General features: G+C 45.8%; 1 protein-coding gene across 2 annotated transcripts; it reads right to left on the bottom strand.

Annotated features, from left to right (window-relative positions):
• Positions 1-2,576: 2,576 nt before the first annotated feature.
• LOC122540133 (leucine-rich repeat-containing protein 38-like) lies at positions 2,577-20,855 on the bottom strand. 2 transcript variants are annotated; one of them, XM_087980712.1, is made up of 2 exons: positions 19,365-20,855; positions 2,577-2,688 (listed from the first exon to the last, which is right to left on the bottom strand). In XM_087980712.1, the coding sequence occupies exons 1-2, from the start codon at positions 20,053-20,055 to the stop codon at positions 2,615-2,617; spliced, it is 765 nt and encodes a 254-aa protein (XP_087836838.1). In that variant the 5' UTR covers positions 20,056-20,855; the 3' UTR covers positions 2,577-2,614. The 2 variants fall into 2 exon arrangements, with proteins under 2 accessions (XP_087836838.1, XP_043531372.2); XM_043675437.2 differs by lacking the exon at positions 2,577-2,688 and adding an exon at positions 8,057-8,515 and having other exon boundaries at positions 19,365-20,842.
• Between the last annotated feature and the right edge of the window lie 796 nt (positions 20,856-21,651).

The following is a 21,651-nucleotide window of genomic DNA, read 5'->3' as shown; positions in this document are numbered from 1 at the left end:
AAAGTTGCATTCCGCTCCTTCTCTCCCCTTTCCTGGGGTTAGGGTCTACAGGCATGGGAATAGTCTGGAACCATGGTAGAGATTTTCACTCTTCATATATGACTCAAGATACTCAGTGATGGTAAACTATTGGACCGTGGTGAACATCACAATCAAGTGCTTGTTTTAACCTCTACACACAGAGTCATAGGGTCATAGAGATGTACAGCATGGAAACAGAACCTTCGGTCCAACCCGTCCATGCCGACCCGCTACCCCAACCCAATCTAGTCCCACCTGCCAGCACACGGCCCATATCCCTCCAAACCCTTCCTATTCATATACCCAACCAAATGCCTTTTAAATGTTGCAATTGTACCAGCCTCCACCACTTCCTTTGGCAGCTCATTCCATACACGTACCACCTTCTGTGTGAAAAAGTTGCCCCTTAGGTCTCTTTTATATCTTCCCCCCTCACCCTAATTTTATGCCCTCTAGTTCTGGACTCCCCAACCCCAGGGAGAGACTTTGTCTATTTATCTTATCCATGCCCCACGTAATTTTATAAAGCTCTAAAGTCACCCCTCAGCCTCCAACACTCAAGGGAAAACAGCCTATTCTACGTCTCCCTATCGTTCAAATGCTCCAACCCTGGCAACATCCTTGCAATTTTTTTCTGAACCCTTTCAAGTTTCACGACATCCTTCCGATGTTCAGTTCAGCTCGAAGCCAGACCATGCACATGCATATTCTCTAAAAAGGGTTGCTGGCCAGCACTTAGGAGATCCTCAGGGGAATTTCTACCCTGCTAACAAGGTTTTTAGATTAACTGTAGGCAGTCTCTGAGATCAACATAAGCAGGCAACTTGGATTTAGACTAATGAATCACAGGCAGTGAGTTACAGACAGTAACCAAGTCAAAGCAATAGGGAAGATAATATTGGAGTAATGGAAACGCAGGTGTGAGTTACAGATTTGAGTCTGTGGAAGGGTTGTGTGGTTTATATATAGAATAATGGACACCCAGGAATGAGCTATTGGAACAGGGAAATGAATGAAGTGTTTTTACTCTTTTGTTGCCCATGGTCTTGGCTGAACTTGTAGAGTCATAGATCGGGGCAGCATGGAAACAGACCCTTTGGTCCTACTCATCTATGCCAACCAGATATTCTAAATTAATCTAGTCCCATTTGGCAACATTTGGCCCATAACCCTCTAAACCCTTCCTATTCATGTATGCATCCCAATATCTTTTAAATGTTGTAATTATACCAGTCTCCACCACTTCCTGCAGCAGCGCATTCCATACTCACACTATCCTCTGAGTGAAAATGTTGCCCCTTAGGTCCCTCTTAAATCTTTCCCCTCTCACCCTAAACTTATGCCCTCTAGATTTGGACTCCCCCCCCCCCATGGAAAAGACTTTGTCAATTTACCTGATCCGTGCTCCTCATAATTTTATAAACCTTTATGTTTCAATAAGACCACGTTTCATTCTTTTAAATTCTTATGAAGTTAGACTCAGACTGCTCAATCTTTCCACATAAGACAATCACCTTCAATGCAGGTGTCAACCTAGTGAGATGTTTCTGAACTGTTTCCAAAGCAAGTCCTTCCTTTAAAAAAAAGGAAACCATTACTGAACTCATTCCTGACACCAATTCCCTATTCATGATAACATACCACTTATCCTCCACTCCACTTCCCCTTGCAACTAAGGCCTATTAAGCAGGCCTACCCTTCACTGATCATCTTTATTTGCTAATTTCCTTTCCCTGCTTTGGTTATTGTCATAAACTGTCGAACCCCAACTTCTTCCAGTATTGAGGAAAATCCATTGGCCTGAAATATTACTCTGATTCTGAGATTAGATTAGATTCCCTACAGTGTGGAAACAGGCCCTTCGGCCCAACCAATCCACACTGACCCTCTCTGAAGAGTAACCCACCCAGACCCATTTCCCCTCTGACTAATGCACCTAACACTATGTGCAATTTAGCATGGCCAATTCACCTGACCTACACATCTTTGTGAGTGTGGGAGGAAACCAGAGGAAACCCACGCAGACACTGGGAGAATGTGCAAGCTCTACACAGACGGTTGCCCAAGGCTGGAATCGAACCCAGGCCCCTGGTGCTGTGAGGCAGCAGTGCTAACCACTGAGCCACCGTGCCGTCCACAGATACTGCCAGACCCGTGTTGAGTATTGCCAACATTTAAAATTTTTATTTTAGATTCCCAGCATCTGCAGTATTTTAGTTTAATATCCAATCACTTTGTTTTCTCAGCATGAAGTGGCAGTGTGACTAATTACACACAACATATAAACTTTTCTTGTTCAGTTTCCTGCTGTTTGAGTGACCTTGTCTCACTTACAACTGTTTTGCATGTTGTGCCCTGGTACTTAAACACAGCGTTAATATCTCTGACCCAGACAGGAGTAAATGTGAAGCTAGGATTACTATATGAGCATGCTGACCAGCAATGTTAGGCTTGCAATCCTCGATCATACAGGAAAATGCACCCAGATCTTTTCTTGAATTTCAGAAGCAATCAGGGGTAAATGAACTCCGTGCCGATCGGTGAAATTATTTATGTGGCATCTCAGTGAGATCGTGTTCCCAGTCGTCTCCTCTCACTTAATTACAGCCTCGACCAACAGAGTGGAAAAATCAGCATTTAAGTTGTCTTTCTCCATGATTAATTTTGCTGTATGTAAGTAACAAAATCATAGAATTGACAACCACAGAAACAAAGTATCCAGTACATCATAGTTGAGCCAGCTGTTGAAAGAGCTGTCTAATTTGTTCCATTACACTGCTCTTCTCTCAAAGTCCTGCACTTTCAATTGCTTCAAGTAAATATCCCATCCCCTTTTTAAAGTTATAATTAATTCTGCTCCCCCCACCCATTGAACAACGGTAAGTATTCTGTCATGTTTGTTTTAACAGTGTGGAAACAGGCCCTTCGGCCCAACCAGTCCACACCAACCCTCCGAAGAGTAACCCACCCAGACCCATTTCCCTCTAAGTAATGTACCTAGCACTATGGGCAAATTTAAGCATGCCCAATTCATCTGGCCTGCGGGGGGAAACCAGAGCACCCAGTGGAAACCCATGCAGACACGGGGAGCATATGCAAACTCCACACAGTCACCCAAGGCTGGAACTGAACCTGGGACCCTGGTGCTATGAGGCAGCAGTGCTAACCACTGAGCCACCGTACCCCTGTATCTGGTTGAAGTATCTGGTGCTTGTTCTGAGCCCAAATAAACAATTAGATTATTCTAATTTCAACCTGTTTAGTGAGCATGCTCGGTCATAGAGCTATCTAAATGATCTTATTTAGAATAGCAATAACACTAATATCATTGCAGAATAACTTGCCAGTGATATCATTATGGAATACTTGACAATTTAACCAGTTATGTCATAACAGAAGTCACCTTATCACTAAGCAATTGCTATCATAACAAAACACTCCCAAGTTAAATGTTTATTGTGTTAAATAATTGATGACATATTCCTTGTCACAAAACCAGTCATGCCTTAATTGGAGATCCTTTATGAATAAGTACTGTAAACTTCGTACTTTTAAGATTTTTATGGCTAAACCAATGAAACCATAAAGGTTCACTGTTTGACTTTCTACTGATTGGAACGATTAGAATATTTTGACCTGTGAATTTGAATTTAGGTTGGTTCCTTTTCATCTCATTAATGAACCAAGTGGCCATTTAAATGCTAGCTAGTCAGCCTGATTCAAGATACTCCCACAATCTCTGTGGTCATCAGCTTGGGGAGATCGATGGAATTTCCAGACTTGACCATTCTAATATGGCTGAACACATTCTGGAGAGGAGGAAGAGAAACATTTGCAGAAATGAAGTCATGGAATACAATAAAAATTTTGAATCAATTCTCAGGTTAAAATGGGTGGCACGGTGGCTTCATTGCTAGCACTGCTGCCTCACAGCGCCAGGGACTGAAGTTCAAATCCAACCTCAGGTGGCTGTGTGGAGTTTGCACATTCTCCCCGTGTCTGCGTAGGTTTCCTCCGGGTGCTCCAGTTTCCTCCCACAGTCCAAAGATGTGTAGGTTAGGTGCATTTGCCATGCTGAATTGCTCATAGGGACCAGGGATGTGCAGGTTAGGTGGATTAGACATGGGAAATGCAAGGTTACAGGGATGGGGGTGGTTCTGTGTGCGATGCTCTTCAGAGAGTCAGTGTGGCCTCAATCGGCCGAATGGTCTGATTCCACACTGTAGGGATTCTATGTTACCCACAGAATCATTCTTTTGTGACTTCAGCCTGTACAAAGTGTTCAGTAATCAATGAACTGTCAACTAAGGATTGTAGCAACCAATTTGTAAGGAGCAAGACCCCCAATCAGTAATGAGAGGGATGAATGTTAGGCATTTATATATTTATATCGATACCCGGGCAAGTGTGCAATACTCCTTTGAATGTTTTTGATTTGTCTAAGAAGACAGATGAGATCTTGGTTTAGCATCTGATCTGAAAAATAGGACTCCTGATGGTGCAACACTTCTTTATTCCCAACATAAAGTGTTGGTCTGTATTATGAATTTAAGGGGGTTACTTTAACCCAGTGAAGCTGATGGAATGGAGCGACCTATGTTCTTACTCTCTGCTGATAGTGCTTTCCACTGAAGGCAAGGAAGGTCAAATCTGATGGGACGTGAAATGGCTGTCTGATCTGATTAGCTTAGAGTGCAGTGCAAACCCTTACCCTTCTGACTCAAAGATGATGGAGAGTCTAACTCACTGAGCCAAGATAACTTTGTGATATCTAACCTCATTCAACTGATATACTGACCATCCTCTGAAGAAGCATCTAACCTGACACCAGCAATCATAATTATTGTTATTCAGCAACACTGAGGGAGTCGTGAAAGTGTGGACGTGCTGTAGGATAATCCATTCCTGTTGTAAGCCATCCCTATGTTATCAAGTGGCAGTGCCCTGATCAGTGAAGTATCACTCTGTAGACTTTGAGACCTAAGTTTAGGTCCCTCTCACTGGATCTCATGACTGCCCAAAGTGGAAAAGATGAGGTAGCTCACAGTCTCCATGAGCCAGTTTGCAAGGAGATTTTGAATAAGTTGCAGAGTGAAGATGTTTGAAACAGTTCATTGGGGTGTGAGTGCTGACTGAGAGAAACACCAACATTGGCCAAACAGAGTAGTCGCAAGGGCAGCAGAAGTGGAAGCTGAGAAAGGGTTCGTACTGTGTCACATTGTGTTTCTGGGAGGGGCTGAGGAAGTGGGGGAGACAGAGCCCAAAAGCACTGGGGCTGAGGTTTGATATTTCAGCACTATACGGAGAATGAGAAGTATAACAAGGAATCTAACATTGGCTGGCCTGGTAAGAACATTACATTTTATCTTTAGTTGGAGGCAGTTGCTGGGAACTAAGCTGCTGGCATTGACCTGTAACCCTGTGTTACATGTATGTGTAAATAAAGAGTAGCTTAGTGACAGGATTCCAGCCTCCTTGAAGTTATCTCAACAAGAAACACTGTTCACTTCCTCATGTCACCTTTGGCAGAACCTTCATCTTCTAAAAATTCTATCAAAACTCTTTGTGATTTTCAAATCATCTGTGAATGTCCCCCCTAACCTTCTCTGCTGTCATGAGATCAACACTAGCTTCTTTTGTCGCTCCACATTAGCTGATTAGTGCTGGCAGCTCGTCACTTGCACTTAAGTGAAGCCTGACAACTGAGATTGATCAAGCCTCCTGCTGGTGTCACTGAGTCCGGGATGGAGTGGAACTGATACTGCCCATCACCCAACTGACCTGCAACAGAGGTGAAAATTAACGAGAGGACAGCACTCAGAAAGGTGCCTTCTTAGAGCACAGTATACTGCAGTCTTTGACCTGAGAAACACCAGGAAATTGTGCCCATCTGAAACAGACTTAAGATCTCAGTTGCCCTTCAATACTACTGCCTTACAGTGCCATAGCATATGTTGATTACTGTATAACATCCTTAAAGTGAAAGACCCAGCTTCAACTAGTCTTAGTCCCAGATTACCAAGAATCAGGGTGAGTATGTGGGGTTCAGCTATAGATCAGCCATAACACAATTAAATGGAAATACAGGAGCAGGGGGAGGCATGTAGCACCTTCAGCCTGCTCCAACATTCAGTAAGACCATGGTTGATCTACATCCTAATTGTATAAACCCACTTTTGTCTAATATCCCTTCATTCCTTTGGTTGAACTAATCTATTAATCTTAGGCTTCAAATTAACAACTGATACTAAAGAGATTTATTAAAGAGAGCTCCAAATATCTTTACGTATTGAAGTGTTTCCTAATGTCAATCCTGGATGGTTTAGTTTCACTGAAAAGACAAAATACTGCTGGCTGATAGAAACAGTTTCACTATCAATCCTATCTATTTTTAACATCTTGGAAACATTGACCAATCAACTCCTGACCTTCTAAATTCGGGGAAACACAATGCTACACGTTCTGAGTAAATCTACACAACAATGGCCTAATCTTTCTGCTTGACAGAAATTATCTCTGGCATTAGAGGCCAAAATTTTGCAAGTCTTGCCTCTGAATACAGCACTTCCCAATTTCATGTGGGGGTGAGTAGATTCAGACTGAGTTATACCCATTCACATTTATGGAGTTAGCTGGTCATTTACATCATCAGCTGCCTCTCCTGAAGTGGGATATTGAAGTTCCTGTAGTGTGCATACTGGACTTACGAAGAGCAGCTCTGAATGTTGTATATTCACTGGGATAGCCAGGGTACCCCTTTGGAAAAGTAAAGTACACCTTCTAATATGGTCTTTGTGGTGAAGGGAAATCAGGAGTCCTTGGGGAGGGGGAAGGTGTGGTGAAGGGGGAACAGGTGCTTTTGTTTTAGGCGTCTGATACTTTTTGGTATCTTTACAAGTAGAGTGGAATGTACCTACAAATGCATTGGAATGTCAAGCTGACAAAGAACTTCTAAAGAGCTGTCAAAGAACTGTCAAGTTATCAAAAGTTTCAAAACCTTGTCAAATGTGAAAGGGACTTGTCAGGGCTATCAAAGCATATAAACCTCCAAGCCTTTCCATATTTGAAAAGAAAGTGTGGAGAGTTAAAAAAGCATGATTGCTTTCCATTTTGTCTGTCTTTTGCCATTATCTTGAGGATTTCCATTACTGGACGACTGCAGCAAGATCAATTTCACAAGAATCTATTATCTGAGTGGGGTGCCTTCCATTTTACAGTTTGATTGACAGACACAAATGGTTTCTGATTCTTGCATATAGGACTTTGAATGTCAATGCTTGTTGCAAGAAAATTTTGTTTAAAGATTTTATTTAAGTAAGGATTTAAATGTGGTAAATATGTTTGATGAATCAGTGTGTTTTTTTTTGTCAGCTCTGTATGGCTGCCATTGGAGACATTAGGTGACTTGGCATGGGATGTGAAAGGTCCAATAGTAGTAGGTGAAGGGATGTGGTTTAGCACAAGTTGCCACTTTTGGCATAAGGGTTATAAAAGACAATGGTCAATACAGTATTGCAGTTATGAGGTAACATGCGAGAGAGTAGAAGGGTATAGGGGTTAGCAAGAGTGTGGAGTGTGTTTGGGAGGGAGGAGATATTAGAAATCAGGACTGGAGGGAAGATTTTGGTTTCATCAGGTTTTTTCGGGTAATCTTCTAGCTAGTACCAGTGCATACAGGCAGATCCTGTGCCCAACCACCACCCACAGTCAGCAGCTTCCACCCTGAGGTTACCTAATCTGTCTCCCAGGGCACCCTAAATCCAACCTCCCAGGAAATTTGTTGTCAGGTGGAGCCAGGAAATATTCCACGTTTGTGTTCCTGACCCAGTCAGGACCAATCTGTCATGGACAATATAGTCCTTCCTAAATGTAGCACTCGGAGTTGTTCATGGTACTCCATGTATCAACATACTAGGGGTCTGCTTGGTGGAAACATGACTTTTATTCCCTTGTTGTCTAGTCTTGTAGATAATAAAGGCCATTATTCCATTAATCTGTTAGAGGAACTGGCTTAAGAAGCTGAATAGCCTAATCTTGTTCCTACATTCAAATATATGGAGGGCAACCTCAACTAGAAAAACAAATTCATTTTAATATTTTCATCTTTATCAACAGATGCATATATCTTACTAATCAATGCATTATATAATGTGCAACTGTATATTTAAGTAAAATCACAATTCCTTTGCAAATGAAAAACGTAGGAATAAAATGATGAGTGTTCATTTGGTGTCTGTTTCTTTCTATTAATGATCCTCTTCTTCATCATCACTTTCCTTGAATAATCCCAGTCTCTGGAAGCATTGAACAATATTGGCCAAGAAGAAGCTCGTTGTAATGGCAGTGATGGAGACACAAACTCCAGAGAAAAAGATAATCAAGTAGTCTGTCAGAGTCAGTGAGAACTCGCACTCTGTGAAACTGTTGTCGGATAACTCGTTGAGTGTAATCTTCCTCATATCCCTGGGCAAGGAACATTGGATTGCATCAAAGCCTTGAAGAAATGAATATAGATATTTTTTATATAGCAAGCAAAATGTCAGCAACGCAGCAAATCTGCCCTCAATCCCTTGTGTCCCGAGAATTGCCCAGGGAGTGTATCTGAGCCCACCCACTCCCTGGCTCCTGACTCTCCCACACCAGATGTTCACTAACAGCCCTCATTTCTAATACCTCCTCCCTCCCAAACACACTAACTTTATTATTGTGTCAATAACAAAGCTCAAAACTCCCACCTTCATGGCTTCTTGAGAACAGGAAATTAGGACCTGATCCAAAAGATAGCAAATTGGCACTTGTGACTTTTAAATTTCCAAGTACGTGTGAAACCATCTCAGAGAAGGATAGAATGGGGGATGGTTCACCCACTCTCATCTAACTGCATTAATACTCAGGAGAAAGTGAGGACTGCAGATGCTGGAGATCAGAGTCGAAACGTGTGGTGCTGGAAAAGCACAGCAGGTCAGGCAGCATCCGAGGAGCAGGAGAATCGTTTTTTGGGCATAAGCCTTTCACCAGGAATGTGGGGAGTGAGGGGGGCTGAGAGATTTATAGGAAGGGAGAGTGGGGCTGGGAGGAAGGTAGCTTGGAAGGCGATAGATAGATGCAGGTGGGGGCTGATGGTGGTAAGTTGGAGCGGAGGGTAGAGCGGATAGGTGGGAAGGAAGATGGGCAGGTAGGACAGTTCAAGAGGGTGGTGCCGAGTTGGACAGTTGGATCTTGGATGAGGTGAGTGGATGGGAGATGAAACTGGTGAAATTGATGTTGACACTATATGGTTCAAGAGTCCCATGGCGGAAGATGAGGTGTTCTTCCTCCAGACATCGGGTGACTTGGATTTGGTGGTGGAGAAGGGCCAGGACTTGCATGTCCTTGGTGGAGCGGGAGAGGGAGTTGAAGTGGACAGCCACAGGGCGTTAGGGTTGTTGGGTGTGTGCGTCCCAGAGATGTTCCCTGAAACATTCCGTGTGTAGGTGTCTTGTCTCCCCAATATAGAGGAGACCACATCAAGAGCAACCGACACAGTCGATGAGGTGTTTAGATGTGCTGGAAAATCTCTGTTGGATGTGGAAAATTCCTTTGGGGCCTTGGACGGAGGTGGGGAGGAGGGAGGTGGTGGGCGCAGTTTTTACACCTCTTGCAGCAGCAAGAGAAGGTGTCGGGAGTGGAGGGTGGGTTGGTGGGGGGGCGTGGACCTAACGGTGTTGTGGAGGGAATGGTCTCTGCGGAATGCAGATAGGGGTGGGGAGGGAAATATATCTCTGGTGGTGGGATCTGACTGTAGGTGGCAGAAATGGCAGAGGATGATGTGCTGTATCTGGAGATTGGTTTGGTGGAAGGTGAGAACCGGGGAATTCTATCCTCGTTGTAGTTGGAGGGGTGGGGTTCAAGGGTGGAGGTGTGGGAAGTGGAGGGCATTGTTGACCACATGGGAGGGGAAATTACAGTCCTTGAAATAGGAGGCCATCTGGGAAGTTCTGGAGTGGAATTGCTACTCCTGGGAGCAAATACGGCGGAGGTGGAGGAATTGGGAGTAAGGAATAGTGTTTTTACAGAAAGGGTGTGGGCAGAGGTGGGTTTGAAGTAGATGTCCGTGTAGAGTCAGTCACCGGAAATGGAGACAGGGAGGTCCAGGAAGGGGAGGGAGATATTTCCTCATGAAGGCTCATAAAGGTAGTAAGTTTGATTTGTATCCAAGCCATTCTCCATTGTCTTGGGTCTATAGAGACAGGTCTGGGCAGTTTTCTACGATCTTTTATTGCTCAATGCTAGTAATATGGCACTGAGTATATTACTCAAATCAGGGAACCCTGCACGATAGACCTTTCGTCCGAACAAGTCCACACCGACCCACCGAAGAGTATCCCACCCAGACTCATTCCCCAATTATTCCGTATTTACCCCTGATTAATGCACCTAACCTACATATCCCTGAAAACAATATGGGCAATTTTAGCATGGCCAATTCACCTGGCCTGTACATCTTTGGATTGTGGGAGGAAACCAGAGCACCCAGAGGAATCCCACGCAAACACGGGGAGAATGTGCAAACTCCACACAGACAGTCGCCCAAGCTGGAATTGAACCCAAGTCGCTGGCGCTGTGAGGCAGCAGTGCTAACCCCACTGAGCTACCGTGCTGCCCATGGGAGGTACCTCTCTCTCACATCAATTGCATTACATCATCATTAAAGTGATCAGAAAGTTAATTTTCTGGGTAAATATTTATATTTGCAAATTTGATTGTTTATGGAGCATATTAAAAAAATGAGAAAGTTAAGTGGAAAATGTGGGACAGGGTACTGGGAAAACCTTTCTCAATTGCGCCTGTATCTGAAGAGGTTAAAGGCATCGCTTCAGTGAAAGCTGATCTGCCAACAAGTGTTGACTGACTCTTAATTGAGTCTAATTCTGACATTTTCCAATGTGAACACACAAAGTGTCAGGTTAGGAGAATCACATTCAATGGAAAAACAAACCAGTGCATTGTTCCCACCATCAGATACTCTAAACACCTGGACATGGCAACAGGATAGAGGCTTTTTTTCATTCAGTAACTAAAGAAAAGAACAAAGAACAATACAGCACAGGAATAGGCCCTTCGGCCCACCAAGACAGTGCTGACCCATGATGCCTTTCTAAACGAAAAGCTTTTTGCCTCCACACAATCTATATCCCTCTATTCCCTGCCTATTCATGTATCTGTCAAGATGCCTCTGAAACATTGACATTGATTCCACCTCCACCACCTCCTCTGGCACCATATTCTGGGCACTTACCACCCTCTGGGCAAAAAACTTGCCTCTCACATCTCCTTTAAACTTACTCCCTTTTACCTTAAACCTATGCCCCCATAGTAATCGACTTTTTCACCCTGGGAAAAAGACTCTCTGTCTATCCAGGCCTCTCATAATTTTGTAAAATTCTATCAGTTATCACCCTTCAAGTGAAAACCAACCAAGCTCTCCTCACAGCTAATACCCTCCAAGTCAGGCAACATACTGGTAAGTTGTTTATGTAGCTTCCACATTCTTCTTGTACCAAAATTGTACACAATGGAGGAAAAAGAATCAACTGGTGGTGAGGGCTACCACACCTCTGGTGAGGGGAGAGGGAGATTCCTTCCTGGTACTCTCAGCCAATGCAGGAATTGAACCCAAGCTGTTGGGATTGCTCTGTATCACAAGCCAACCACACACCCAACATTGCTAACCAGCCCCCTTTGCCCAATCAGTGGGTATTACATGTGACCCAACCCCCCACTCCCACCATGACCAAGCAGCTGAGGGATGTTTATTTTCTAAACATCACACAAGAGAATGGTTACTTGGGGCACATTTGACATGAGTGAAGGCAAAAGGCTAAAGCAATTAACATTGGGTCCAGCATCAAATTGCTGCAGGGGGGCCATTAGAATCATGGGAGTGCTCGCACCTGACCATTTCTCAGAGACAGCGGGCTCTGTAAAATCCTCCGTACATGAGGGGCTGCCTCCTGAAATTGTGCCTGTCCAGTCTAAGTCTAAATTTCAGGTATATTGGACGTGGTTGACATTCCAGCACCAGCCACCAGCACCTCTGCAGCTCTGGCTTCTAATTGGCCTAAAGCTCTCAGTTGGGGGTTACCTCTGCAGCACACTACCCCCTTCCCTACTCCACTCCCCCCAACCCCCATCCCCTACAGGGTCAAGGGCGGCCTCTCTACTGCCTGATTGGATTGTGGTTCTGGAAGGTCTTCCCCAAAGGCAGTAATGTGAGTCTCTCAACAGTTTCCCAGATGGCAGCTCACTCTGTCACCTCCACAAGATCCCACCTGATTGTTTCAATGTGGTTCTGATTGGCCTCTCACCTTCATGAGCTCTTACAGAACTCTGCAGCTTCTAACTTAGAGCAAGTCCCAGAGATCCCTCACCCCTGTGCTCACTGACCCACAGGCTCCCTGCCTGGTAATGTCCCGATTTTAAAATTGTCACTCTCATTCTAAAGGCTCTCCACTGTCCCACCTGTCACTATCATTGTAACCTCCTCCAGCCCTGCAATATCCCGGAGGCACCTACAATCATTCAGTTACATCTGCCTGAACATCCTTGATCTTAATTGCTCAAACAGTAATGGCCATGTCTTCAGCTCCCAGAACACTAACATCTGGGGTTCTGTCTTTGTCTTTCTTTAACGACACCTGAAGACCACCTAATGGAGCTTTTGGTCACTGGTCCTAATAACTCCTTAAATGATTTAGAGTCAAAAGTTGTTTTACAGTGCTTCTGAGACGCCTTGGAATGCTTTATTCTATTAAATACTCTACATAATTGCAAGTTGTTGTTTTGATGTGCTTATTTTAAAGAGTGTGTCTTAAATTGGAAATCCTCATGTCCCCAGGACTGACACCCTTCTTCACCTTGATCAATGTAAAATGGTAATGATAAAGTCATTTATCTCCTTATTGATTATCCTGTTAGAATGTGTATACCCTTGTGGACTCTCATCCAGTTAATTGACTCTCATTTCACTCATCCAAGCATCAATCCATTAACTGCTCCACTAAATGTTGCTGTTTAATGTCTCATTATTCATTCAGGTCGTTGTCTAGACAAGATAAATGTTCTCTTGCATCCATTACTGTGCTTTGTTATTGAAAATATTAAATGACAGTCCACACATTTTCTACTATTACCTTTCTTTTTTCCCTGGAGCTACATATAGTGTGTGAGTGCTTGCAAAGTGCTGAGCAAACGTCCACTCAGGATGTCAGCTGTTCAGAAGGGTAAGTCACCGGGCCACACAGGACAGAGTGTGGAGTTTGCTCCCCATTGATTTGAGTTGAGTTGTCTCATTCAGGACAGCAGCAAGACCACTGAAGAAGGTCTCAGTATCCTCGGACTTCTGCTCAAAAATATAGATGGTGAGCAAAGGCTGGATTGCATTACGGTGGCTCCTTTCATTTCTGCCTGCACTTGGGGGCTGCAGTTAGTCTTTGATCAAAGTGCTGGTGAGCCCCTTGTATACTTAACCTGTTCCCCCTTTCCAGTGAATTCAGGAACCGTGTAAGCTGGGTGACTCATTCACTAAAAACCTGGTTTGGAATACACACACCACCCTTCACCCCAGCTCTCTCTTCTAATTCTGGAGTTCCTTCATTAATAACCATTAACAAATTCCTTTCACTCTAAGAAGACTGCAATCCGTACAATGTTATTTTAGGAATTGCTCCAATTTTAGCCCATCTCAGAACATCCAAAATGAGCATGGGATGGAATCTAAAGCCCTCCCTTTGAGACAGGTTTTGGTAGGGGTATTTAATTAGGTGGGGGAAGACTGGGGGGGGGGAGATTATGGATGATGACCCTGCTACCTCCCCTCCTCTGCCTTTATTTAGTCTATGGGATGACTCAGGGCCAGCCTTCCCATCTCCCTGTCAATTTAGCATCCCAAGAGAGCAATGAATGTAACATTCACACCAAGCAACTGCCTGGCATTGACCATCTCCAAGAAGAGACAATCTAACTGTCACTCCTTGACATTCAGTGGTATTATCATCACTGAATCCCCCCCACTATCAACATCCTGGGGGTTACCATTGAACAGTAACTGAACTGGACTCACTATATAAACACAGTGGCTGCAAGAGCAGGTCAGAGGCTATGAAAGTTGCAGTGAGTAACTCACCTCCCTTACCCACCAAAGCCTGTCCACCATCTACAGGGCTCAAGTTGAGGACTGTGATTAAAAAATCCCCACCTCCTTCGATGCATGCAGCTTCAATAACACTCAGGAGGCTTGACACCATCCAGGACAAAGCAGCCCGCTTGATTGCCTCCACATCCACAAACATCCATTCCAACTCCCACTGAGGTTCAGTAGCAGCAGCGTGTACTATCTGCAAGATGTACTGCAGAAATTTACCCAGGCTGCTCACACAGCACCTTCCAGACCTATTTCCACTTCCATCTCAAAGGACAATGGCGGCATGTACATGGGAACACCACTAACTGCAAATTCCCCTCCAAGCCACTCACCATCCTGACCTGAAAATATTCTGTCGTTCTTTCAGTGTCATTGGGTCAAAATTCTGGAATTCCCTCCCTCAGGGCATTGTTTGTCAACCCACAGCAGGTGGACTGCAGTAGTTCGAGAAAACAGCTCACCACCACCTTCTCAAAGGCAAATAGGAATGGATAATAAATGCTGGCCCAGCTAGCAATGCGGTGAGTGGACCAAACACATACCAAGGGACTCATTCCACTATTACAGCATTTAGCCAATGGTTGGTGGGTGTCTCACTGTGTGAGAAGCTGGAAACTTGCTGGTGTATAGGGTTATCTTAGCCAAATGTCTAATCTTTGCATATGTGTCTAGGCCGTGAACATCAACAGGATGGTCACCTGGGGACTGCATCACATTGAGCCTGATCCTGTTCTTGCTCCATACCCACACACACAATCACTTTCCAGCTGATCACTAGTTAACAATCAGGAACAAGAACTCTGGCTGATTTCCTGAATCCAATAAGGCTGATAGCAACCCTCCTGCCTCACATGGATAAGTAACTGCGCACTAGCATTTTACCCTCCCCCTAAGAAGGGTGAATGGGGGAAAGAATAGCCATGTTAACATATATGTGCACTGCCACTATAGTTAGTAAAGAGCAAGAACGAGGGGAAAAAATGTTAACACCAGATTAACATCCTAGAACTCCAACTCATTTTTAAAAACCCTTTCATGGGATGTAGGTGTCATTGACAAGGCCAGCATTTGTTGTCCATCCCTAATTGCCCTTGAACTGAATGGCTCTCCAGACCTTTTCAGAGGGCACGTAAGGGTGAAGCAGATTGGTGTGAATTTGGAGTCACACATAGGACAGAACAGGTAAGGATGGCAGATTTCCTTCCCTAAAAGGACATCAGTGACTGGATATTTGTGACAATGGATCATAGTTTGATGGCTACTTTTACTGAGACTCATCTTATAATTCTTGATTTATTGACTGAAATTAATTTCCACTGCCTTTTTCTGGATTACTAGTCCAATAACATTCCCATTACTCTGCACTTTGACCGGAAATATTATCCAAATCCTGTAAAGCATTCGGTTTTAACCCTGTGCCTCATTCTTTCAAAGTACCTGGACAAACCTGTAGAAACCTTTTATCTTGGTGCCCTCGGCAGTATTGGAGACCTGGGCATTTATTTCCCGAAATGGGTTGAAGGGCTGGGTCAGAAAGTTCAGGGTAAGCCAATGGCCACATTGTTCAGTTGGCTGAATGTGTTTTGCAGTCAAACAGGAACCCGGTTCAAAGCTTGAAGCTGCTGAGATACATTTCCATGGCAGAAAGCTGCAGAGTCAAGAGTGTGGTGCTGGAAAAGCACAGCAGGTCAGGTAGCATCCGATGAGCAGGAGAATCAACATTTCAGGCATAAACTCTTCATTCCTGATAAAGGGCGTTTGCCCGAAACATCGATTCTCCTGCGCCTCGGATGCTGCCTGACCTGCTGTGCTTTTCCAGCACTACACTCTCAACTCCAATCTCCAGCATCTGCAGTCCTCACTTTTGCCTAGAAAGCTGCAGAGACAAGTCACTGAGTATATTAAAGACAGAGATGGACAGGTTCTTAATCAGTAAGGGGATCACGGGTTATGGGGAGAAGGCAGGAGAATGGGATTGAGAAACATACCAGCCATGATCGAATGGTGGAGCAGATTCAATGGACCGAACAACCTAATTCTGCTCCTTTATCTTATTGTCTTATTGAAACTGGTCAAGTGCCTGAAGCCATTCTGTGAATTTTGCCAGTAAGAACAAGCAGGCTAGGTAGCTCTGGGAAGTACCATAGTTGAATCTGACCATGTCCTCACTCGAAGTACACGTATGTACACACATACACACACACAAACAGAGACCTACACACATATACACATGCATATGTGCATGCACTCAGTGGGGTTGGAGGTGGTCACCATGAACCCTGGTTACCACCCATGTGCCCTCACCACCTCTCAAACCAAAGGTGCTGAGTCCAAAGTAAATAACCCTACTCCCATTCTTGTCTCCAAATTAGGTAGCGCGGCAAGAGAATTGAGACCTAACCTTCCACTGAGCCACTGAACCTTGTACTGCAATCAAACCATCTGGGAATCTCCAAAGAACATATCAAGAACTCAGACAGGTGAAGTGAGTGGCAGGTCAGATTTGTCTCCTTAATCCTCACCTAGCTAAAACAGGTGGACACAGGTGACATTGCCTTCAATATTTAATAAGCATTTAATAATAACCTGATTTTCCCCAGCACCTCTGGTGAATTCCCAACCTCTAATGGTTTAGTGAATATTAGTTCATTAAGATTGATTTTTTTAGTTATACTACTGATCCCAATGTTGCTGATGGGGACATCTATGAATTGATGTTTCTGTAAGTAGTCTTCAACTTACAAGGATTTAGAGTCATAGAGTCATAGAGTCATAGAGATGTACAGCACGGAAGCAGACCCTTCGGTCCAACCAGTCCATGCCGACCAGATATCCCAACCCAATCTAGTCCCACCTGCCAGCACCCGGTCCATATCCCTATAAACCCTTCCTATTCATATACCCAACCAGATGCCTCTTAAATGTTGTAATCGTACCAGCCTCCACCACTTCCTCTGGCAGCTCATTCCATACATGCACCACCCTCTGCGTGAAAAAGTTGCCCCTTTGGTCCCTTTTAAATTTTTCCCCTCTCACCCTAAACCTATGCCCTCTAGTTCTGGACTCACCCACCCCAGGGAAAAGATCTTGCCTGTTTATCCTATCCATGCCCCTCATGATTTTATAAGCCTCTATAAGGTCACCCCTCAGCCTCGGACGCTCCAGGGAAAACAGCCCCAGCCTATTCAGCCTCTCCCTGTACCTCAAATCCTCCAACCCTGGCAACATCCTTGTACTCATTTGATATTCTGGTAAACTTGAATATTTACAGGGCTATCTATGAGAATAGTGCAGTTTCAATTAACACAACGATTTTCAGGAATTTAACTGTCAGATTAATCAAGGACTATCTATAATTGTTAAACTTCTTCCAATGGACTTGTGGAATGCAGCATGCGTTCTCATTTGCGCCTTCTTGTTCCAGGGGGAACTAAAGGGCATCTATTTCACAGAGAGTGGTGAACTCGGCCCGGACAATCACAAAGGCCAACCTCCCATCTGTAGAATCCATCTACCAGGCCCGCTGTCAGGGAAAGGCCGCCAGCATTCTCAAAGATCCATCCCACCCTGGCAATGTTTTTCTACAACCTCTACCATCGGGGAGAAGGTACAGAAGCCTGAACACACACACACACACACACACACCAGCCAGTTTCGAAACAGCTTCAACCCGACTGTGTTAGAATACTGAATGGACTCACAAACTCTTAACATTCGCCTGTACTTGTATTGTTGTTTTTGCCGCTGTTTACCTATTATTTACTATCTATGCTACTTAACTCTGTGATCTGCCTGTATTGCTCACAAGACAAAGCTTTTCACTGTGCCTCAGTACACGTGACAATAAATTCAATTCAAATTCAAGTTCTAATTCATCCTAAGCTGAGGACCCTACCTGTCCAGTGAGTGTGACCTCTGCCTTCTGAGAGATAGGTTTAAAACCTGTCCTGCCTTAATGTGACTGAATCGAACTCAAAGCTCCTGGCCCAGGAATAAAACGTGAAGTCGATATAGTCCCACGCTCTCATCAGAGACAGATGACTTTAACCTGAGGGTCACTATGTTGACCCTTCGTGGGTGACCTCAGCTGGGCTGGGAATTGAACCCGCGCTGTTGGCATCACAAACCAGCCTTCCAGCCAACTGAGCTAACTGAGAGGAATGGACACTGAGCCACTAAATGGCCTTCCCTGCCCTGTTGTGCAGATGGGGCACTATAATGAAATAAGTTGAACAGAAACTTACATCAGGAAGTGGAAATGTACAACATTGAAGTAAGCAGTCTGGGTTTTTTTAGATTACTTACAGTGTGGAAATTGGCCCTTCGGCCCAACAAGTCCATACCGACCCTCTGAACGGCAACTCACCCATTTACCCCTTCACCTAACACTATGGGCAATTTAGCATAGCCAATTCACCTGACCTGCACATTTTTTTTTGGACTGTGGGAGGAAACTGAAGCACCCGGAGGAAACCCACGCAGACACGGGGAGAATGTGCAAACTCCACACAGACAGTTGCCCGAGGCGGGAACTGAACCCGGGTCTCTGGTGCTGGGAGGCAGCAGTGCTAACCACTGAGCCACCGTGCCAGGTGATGATGCACTCCAGCCCCTGCGGTACCCACCGGTCTCGAAAGGTCTTTACCGGGCCAGTGAACTTTCCAGGGACACCTGAGCACAGACGTAACCATGAAAGAGGGGCAGACAGTCAGATACAGTGACCCCCTCCACTACCCACTGCCTAGACCTGTGTATGACCAAGCCCAGGAGCAGAGGCAGGAGAAGGCCCTCTGCCCTGTCCAAGCACATGTGCATGGGCTGCCGGTAGACCAGGAGCCTGGGGCTGGTATCTAGGCGAAAGTGAGGACTGCAGATGCTGGAGATTAGAGTCAAGATTAGAGTGGTGCTGGAAAAGCACAGCAGGTCAGGCAGCATCTGAGGAGCAGGAAAACCAACGTTTTGGGCAAAAGCCCTTCATTAGGAATCTTGGGGCTGGTATCTACCCTGATCTAACCTCAAACAAAGAAAACGCTCCAGCCTTGTGATCCAGGAAGGGTGCATTCCCAGTGGATTCCTCCACTTCCTTGCTTTGGATCATGGGCATTCCTGGGAAGGAAGGAGGGGCACCTGGGGGGGAAGAGGACAGTCAGACGGCACTCACCGGTGGCGAGGATTTCAGCGTTCGCCCTGAGCCACAGGAAGAGCTGGGCGAAGGTGCAATTGCAGAGCCAGGGGTTGCCCTCCAGGCGGACGGTGCGGAGGGAGGGGAGGGAGCGGAGGGTGGCCACACTCAGGGCCTCCAGCGCGTTGTCGTTCAGCTCCAGCACCTGCAGCAGGTTGAGGTGGAGGAAGGCTCCGTCTTCGACCTTCCTCAGGCCGGGGTTGTTGCCCAGGCGCAGCATGATGAGGCGCTGCGCCGAGCTGAACGCTCCCGGCGCTAGCTGAGCGAAGTTGTTGTAGCTGAGGTCCAGGTAGATGAGGTTGGTGCTGCTGAAGGTGCCCTGGGAGATACTCGACAGCGAGTTGTTGCTGAGGTCCAGGTAGACCAGGTCCCGGTGATACATGAAGAAGTCGGTGGGGATCTCCCGAATCCGGTTGTTGCTCATCAGGATCTTCCTGATCACCAGCGGGAAGGCGCCTCCTGGAAGCTCCGAGAGTCCCAGGTCTCTGCAGTCTATGGTGTGGCTATCCCTGCAAACACAGCCCCCTGGGCAGCCCCTGACCACGGGCAAACACAGCAAGAGGAGGGGCAGCAGGTACAAAGCAAGGCATGAAGGCATGGCAGGGTGGCACACAGCACTGGCAGCGCCTGGGTCATGCTGAGGGAGTGCAGGCAGTGCTGCACTCTGCATGGTCAGATCAAATAGCGAGAGATTGGATCAGAGAGAGAGAGATAGCAGGCAGTCAGAGAGAGAGAGATAGCCGGCAGTCAGAGAGAGAGAGAGAGAGATAGCAGGCAGTCAGAGAGAGAGAGATAGCAGGCAGTCAGAGAGAGAGATAGCAGGCAGTCAGAGAGAGAAACAGAGATAGCAGGTAGTCAGAGAGAGAGAGCTAGCAGGCAGTCAGAGAGAGAGAGAGAGACAGAGATAGCAGGCAGTCAGAGAGAGAGAGACAGAGATAGCAGGCAGTCAGAGAGAGAGAGATAGCAGGGTCAGAGAGACAGAGACAGAGATAGGCAGTCAGAGAGAGAGGGAGATAGCAGGCAGTCAGAGAGAGAGATAGCAGGCAGTCAGAGAGAGAGATAGCAGGCAGTCAGAGAGACAGCAGGCAGTCAGAGAGAGAGACAGAGATAGCAGGCAGTCAGAGAGAGAGAGATAGCAGGCAGTCAGAGAGAAACAGAGAGAGATAGCAGGTAGTCAGAGAGAGACAGAGAGAGATAGCAGGCAGTCAGAGAGAGAGAGAGAGAGATAGCAGGCAGTCAGAGAGAGAAACAGAGATAGCAGGCAGTCAGAGAGAGAGCTAGCAGGCAGTCAGAGAGAGAGCTAGCAGGCAGTCAGAGAGAGAGAGATAGCAGGCAGTCAGAGAGAGAAACAGAGATAGCAGGCAGTCAGAGAGAGAGCTAGCAGGCAGAGAGAGCTAGCAGTCAGTCAGAGAGAGAGACAGAGATAGCAGGCAGTCAGAGAGAGAGATAGCAGGCAGTCAGAGAGAGAGAGAGATAGCAGGCAGTCAGAGAGAGAGATAGCAGGCAGTCAGAGAGAGAGAGACAGAGATAGCAGTCAGTCAGAGAGAGAGAGATAGCAGTCAGTCAGAGAGAGAGATAGCAGGCAGTCAGAGAGAGAGAGAGAGATAGCAGGCAGTGAGAGAGAGAGAGATAGCAGTCAGTCAGAGAGAGAGATAGCAGGCAGTCAGAGAGAGAGAGAGAAAGAGATAGCAGGCAGTGAGAGAGAGAGATAGCAGGCAGTCAGAGAGAGAGATGACTAGAGGAGGGAACTGCGAGGCACCTTCAGGACAACTGGGAACAGTAAATCCAGCAGGACACGGGGGAGAAGAGAAAGTCAGTCCCGTTCCACAACCTTCCCACATTTACACATACACACACAGCTTTAGGTGATAGATTGCATTGATAAGGGATCATATCTACCGCAGGGTTTTAAATTCCCCTCCGACAGTGGGTCGAAACACAACCAACCAACAATATTTACAGAGATCGGACAAAAGGGACATGTTTTCTGGACGTGGTCGAGTTGCATTCTTCTAGCGCCTTTTCCACCGTCCGGGGATTCCCTCCCCAACGCGTCCTGGCCACCCGTGTGTATGGGGGATATGCGACGCGCGCACACCGAGATCCCACAAACAGCAATGTGACAAGGAGGCGTTCAACCTACTTCCGCTGGGGGGCGGGCTAGGAGAGAAACAAAAAGCCAATCCAAAACAAAACCTATCCAAGTCACTGCCTGCCGTGCCATTTGTATAGGGCCTTTCACCAAATCACATGCCCCGCCCGGTTT

Source organism: Chiloscyllium plagiosum, unplaced genomic scaffold, assembly GCF_037043375.1.
Source record: "Chiloscyllium plagiosum isolate Xiang-an unplaced genomic scaffold, Cpla_swu_hap1 HiC_scaffold_37, whole genome shotgun sequence".
Classification (NCBI taxonomy): Eukaryota; Metazoa; Chordata; class Chondrichthyes; order Orectolobiformes; family Hemiscylliidae; genus Chiloscyllium; species Chiloscyllium plagiosum.
The sequence above is the reverse complement of the archived record's forward strand: the minus strand, read 5'-3'. Positions and strand labels throughout refer to the sequence as shown.

Coding starts and splice junctions, on each gene's coding strand:
- LOC122540133 (XM_043675437.2), bottom strand. CDS start 20,055: ATGCAGAGTGCAGCACTGCCTGCACTCCCTCAGCATGACCCAGGCGCT. Junction 8,516..19,364: donor CGCTGAAATCCTCGCCACCG/GTGAGTGCCGTC, acceptor CATTTCTTCAAG/GCTTTGATGCAATCCAATGT.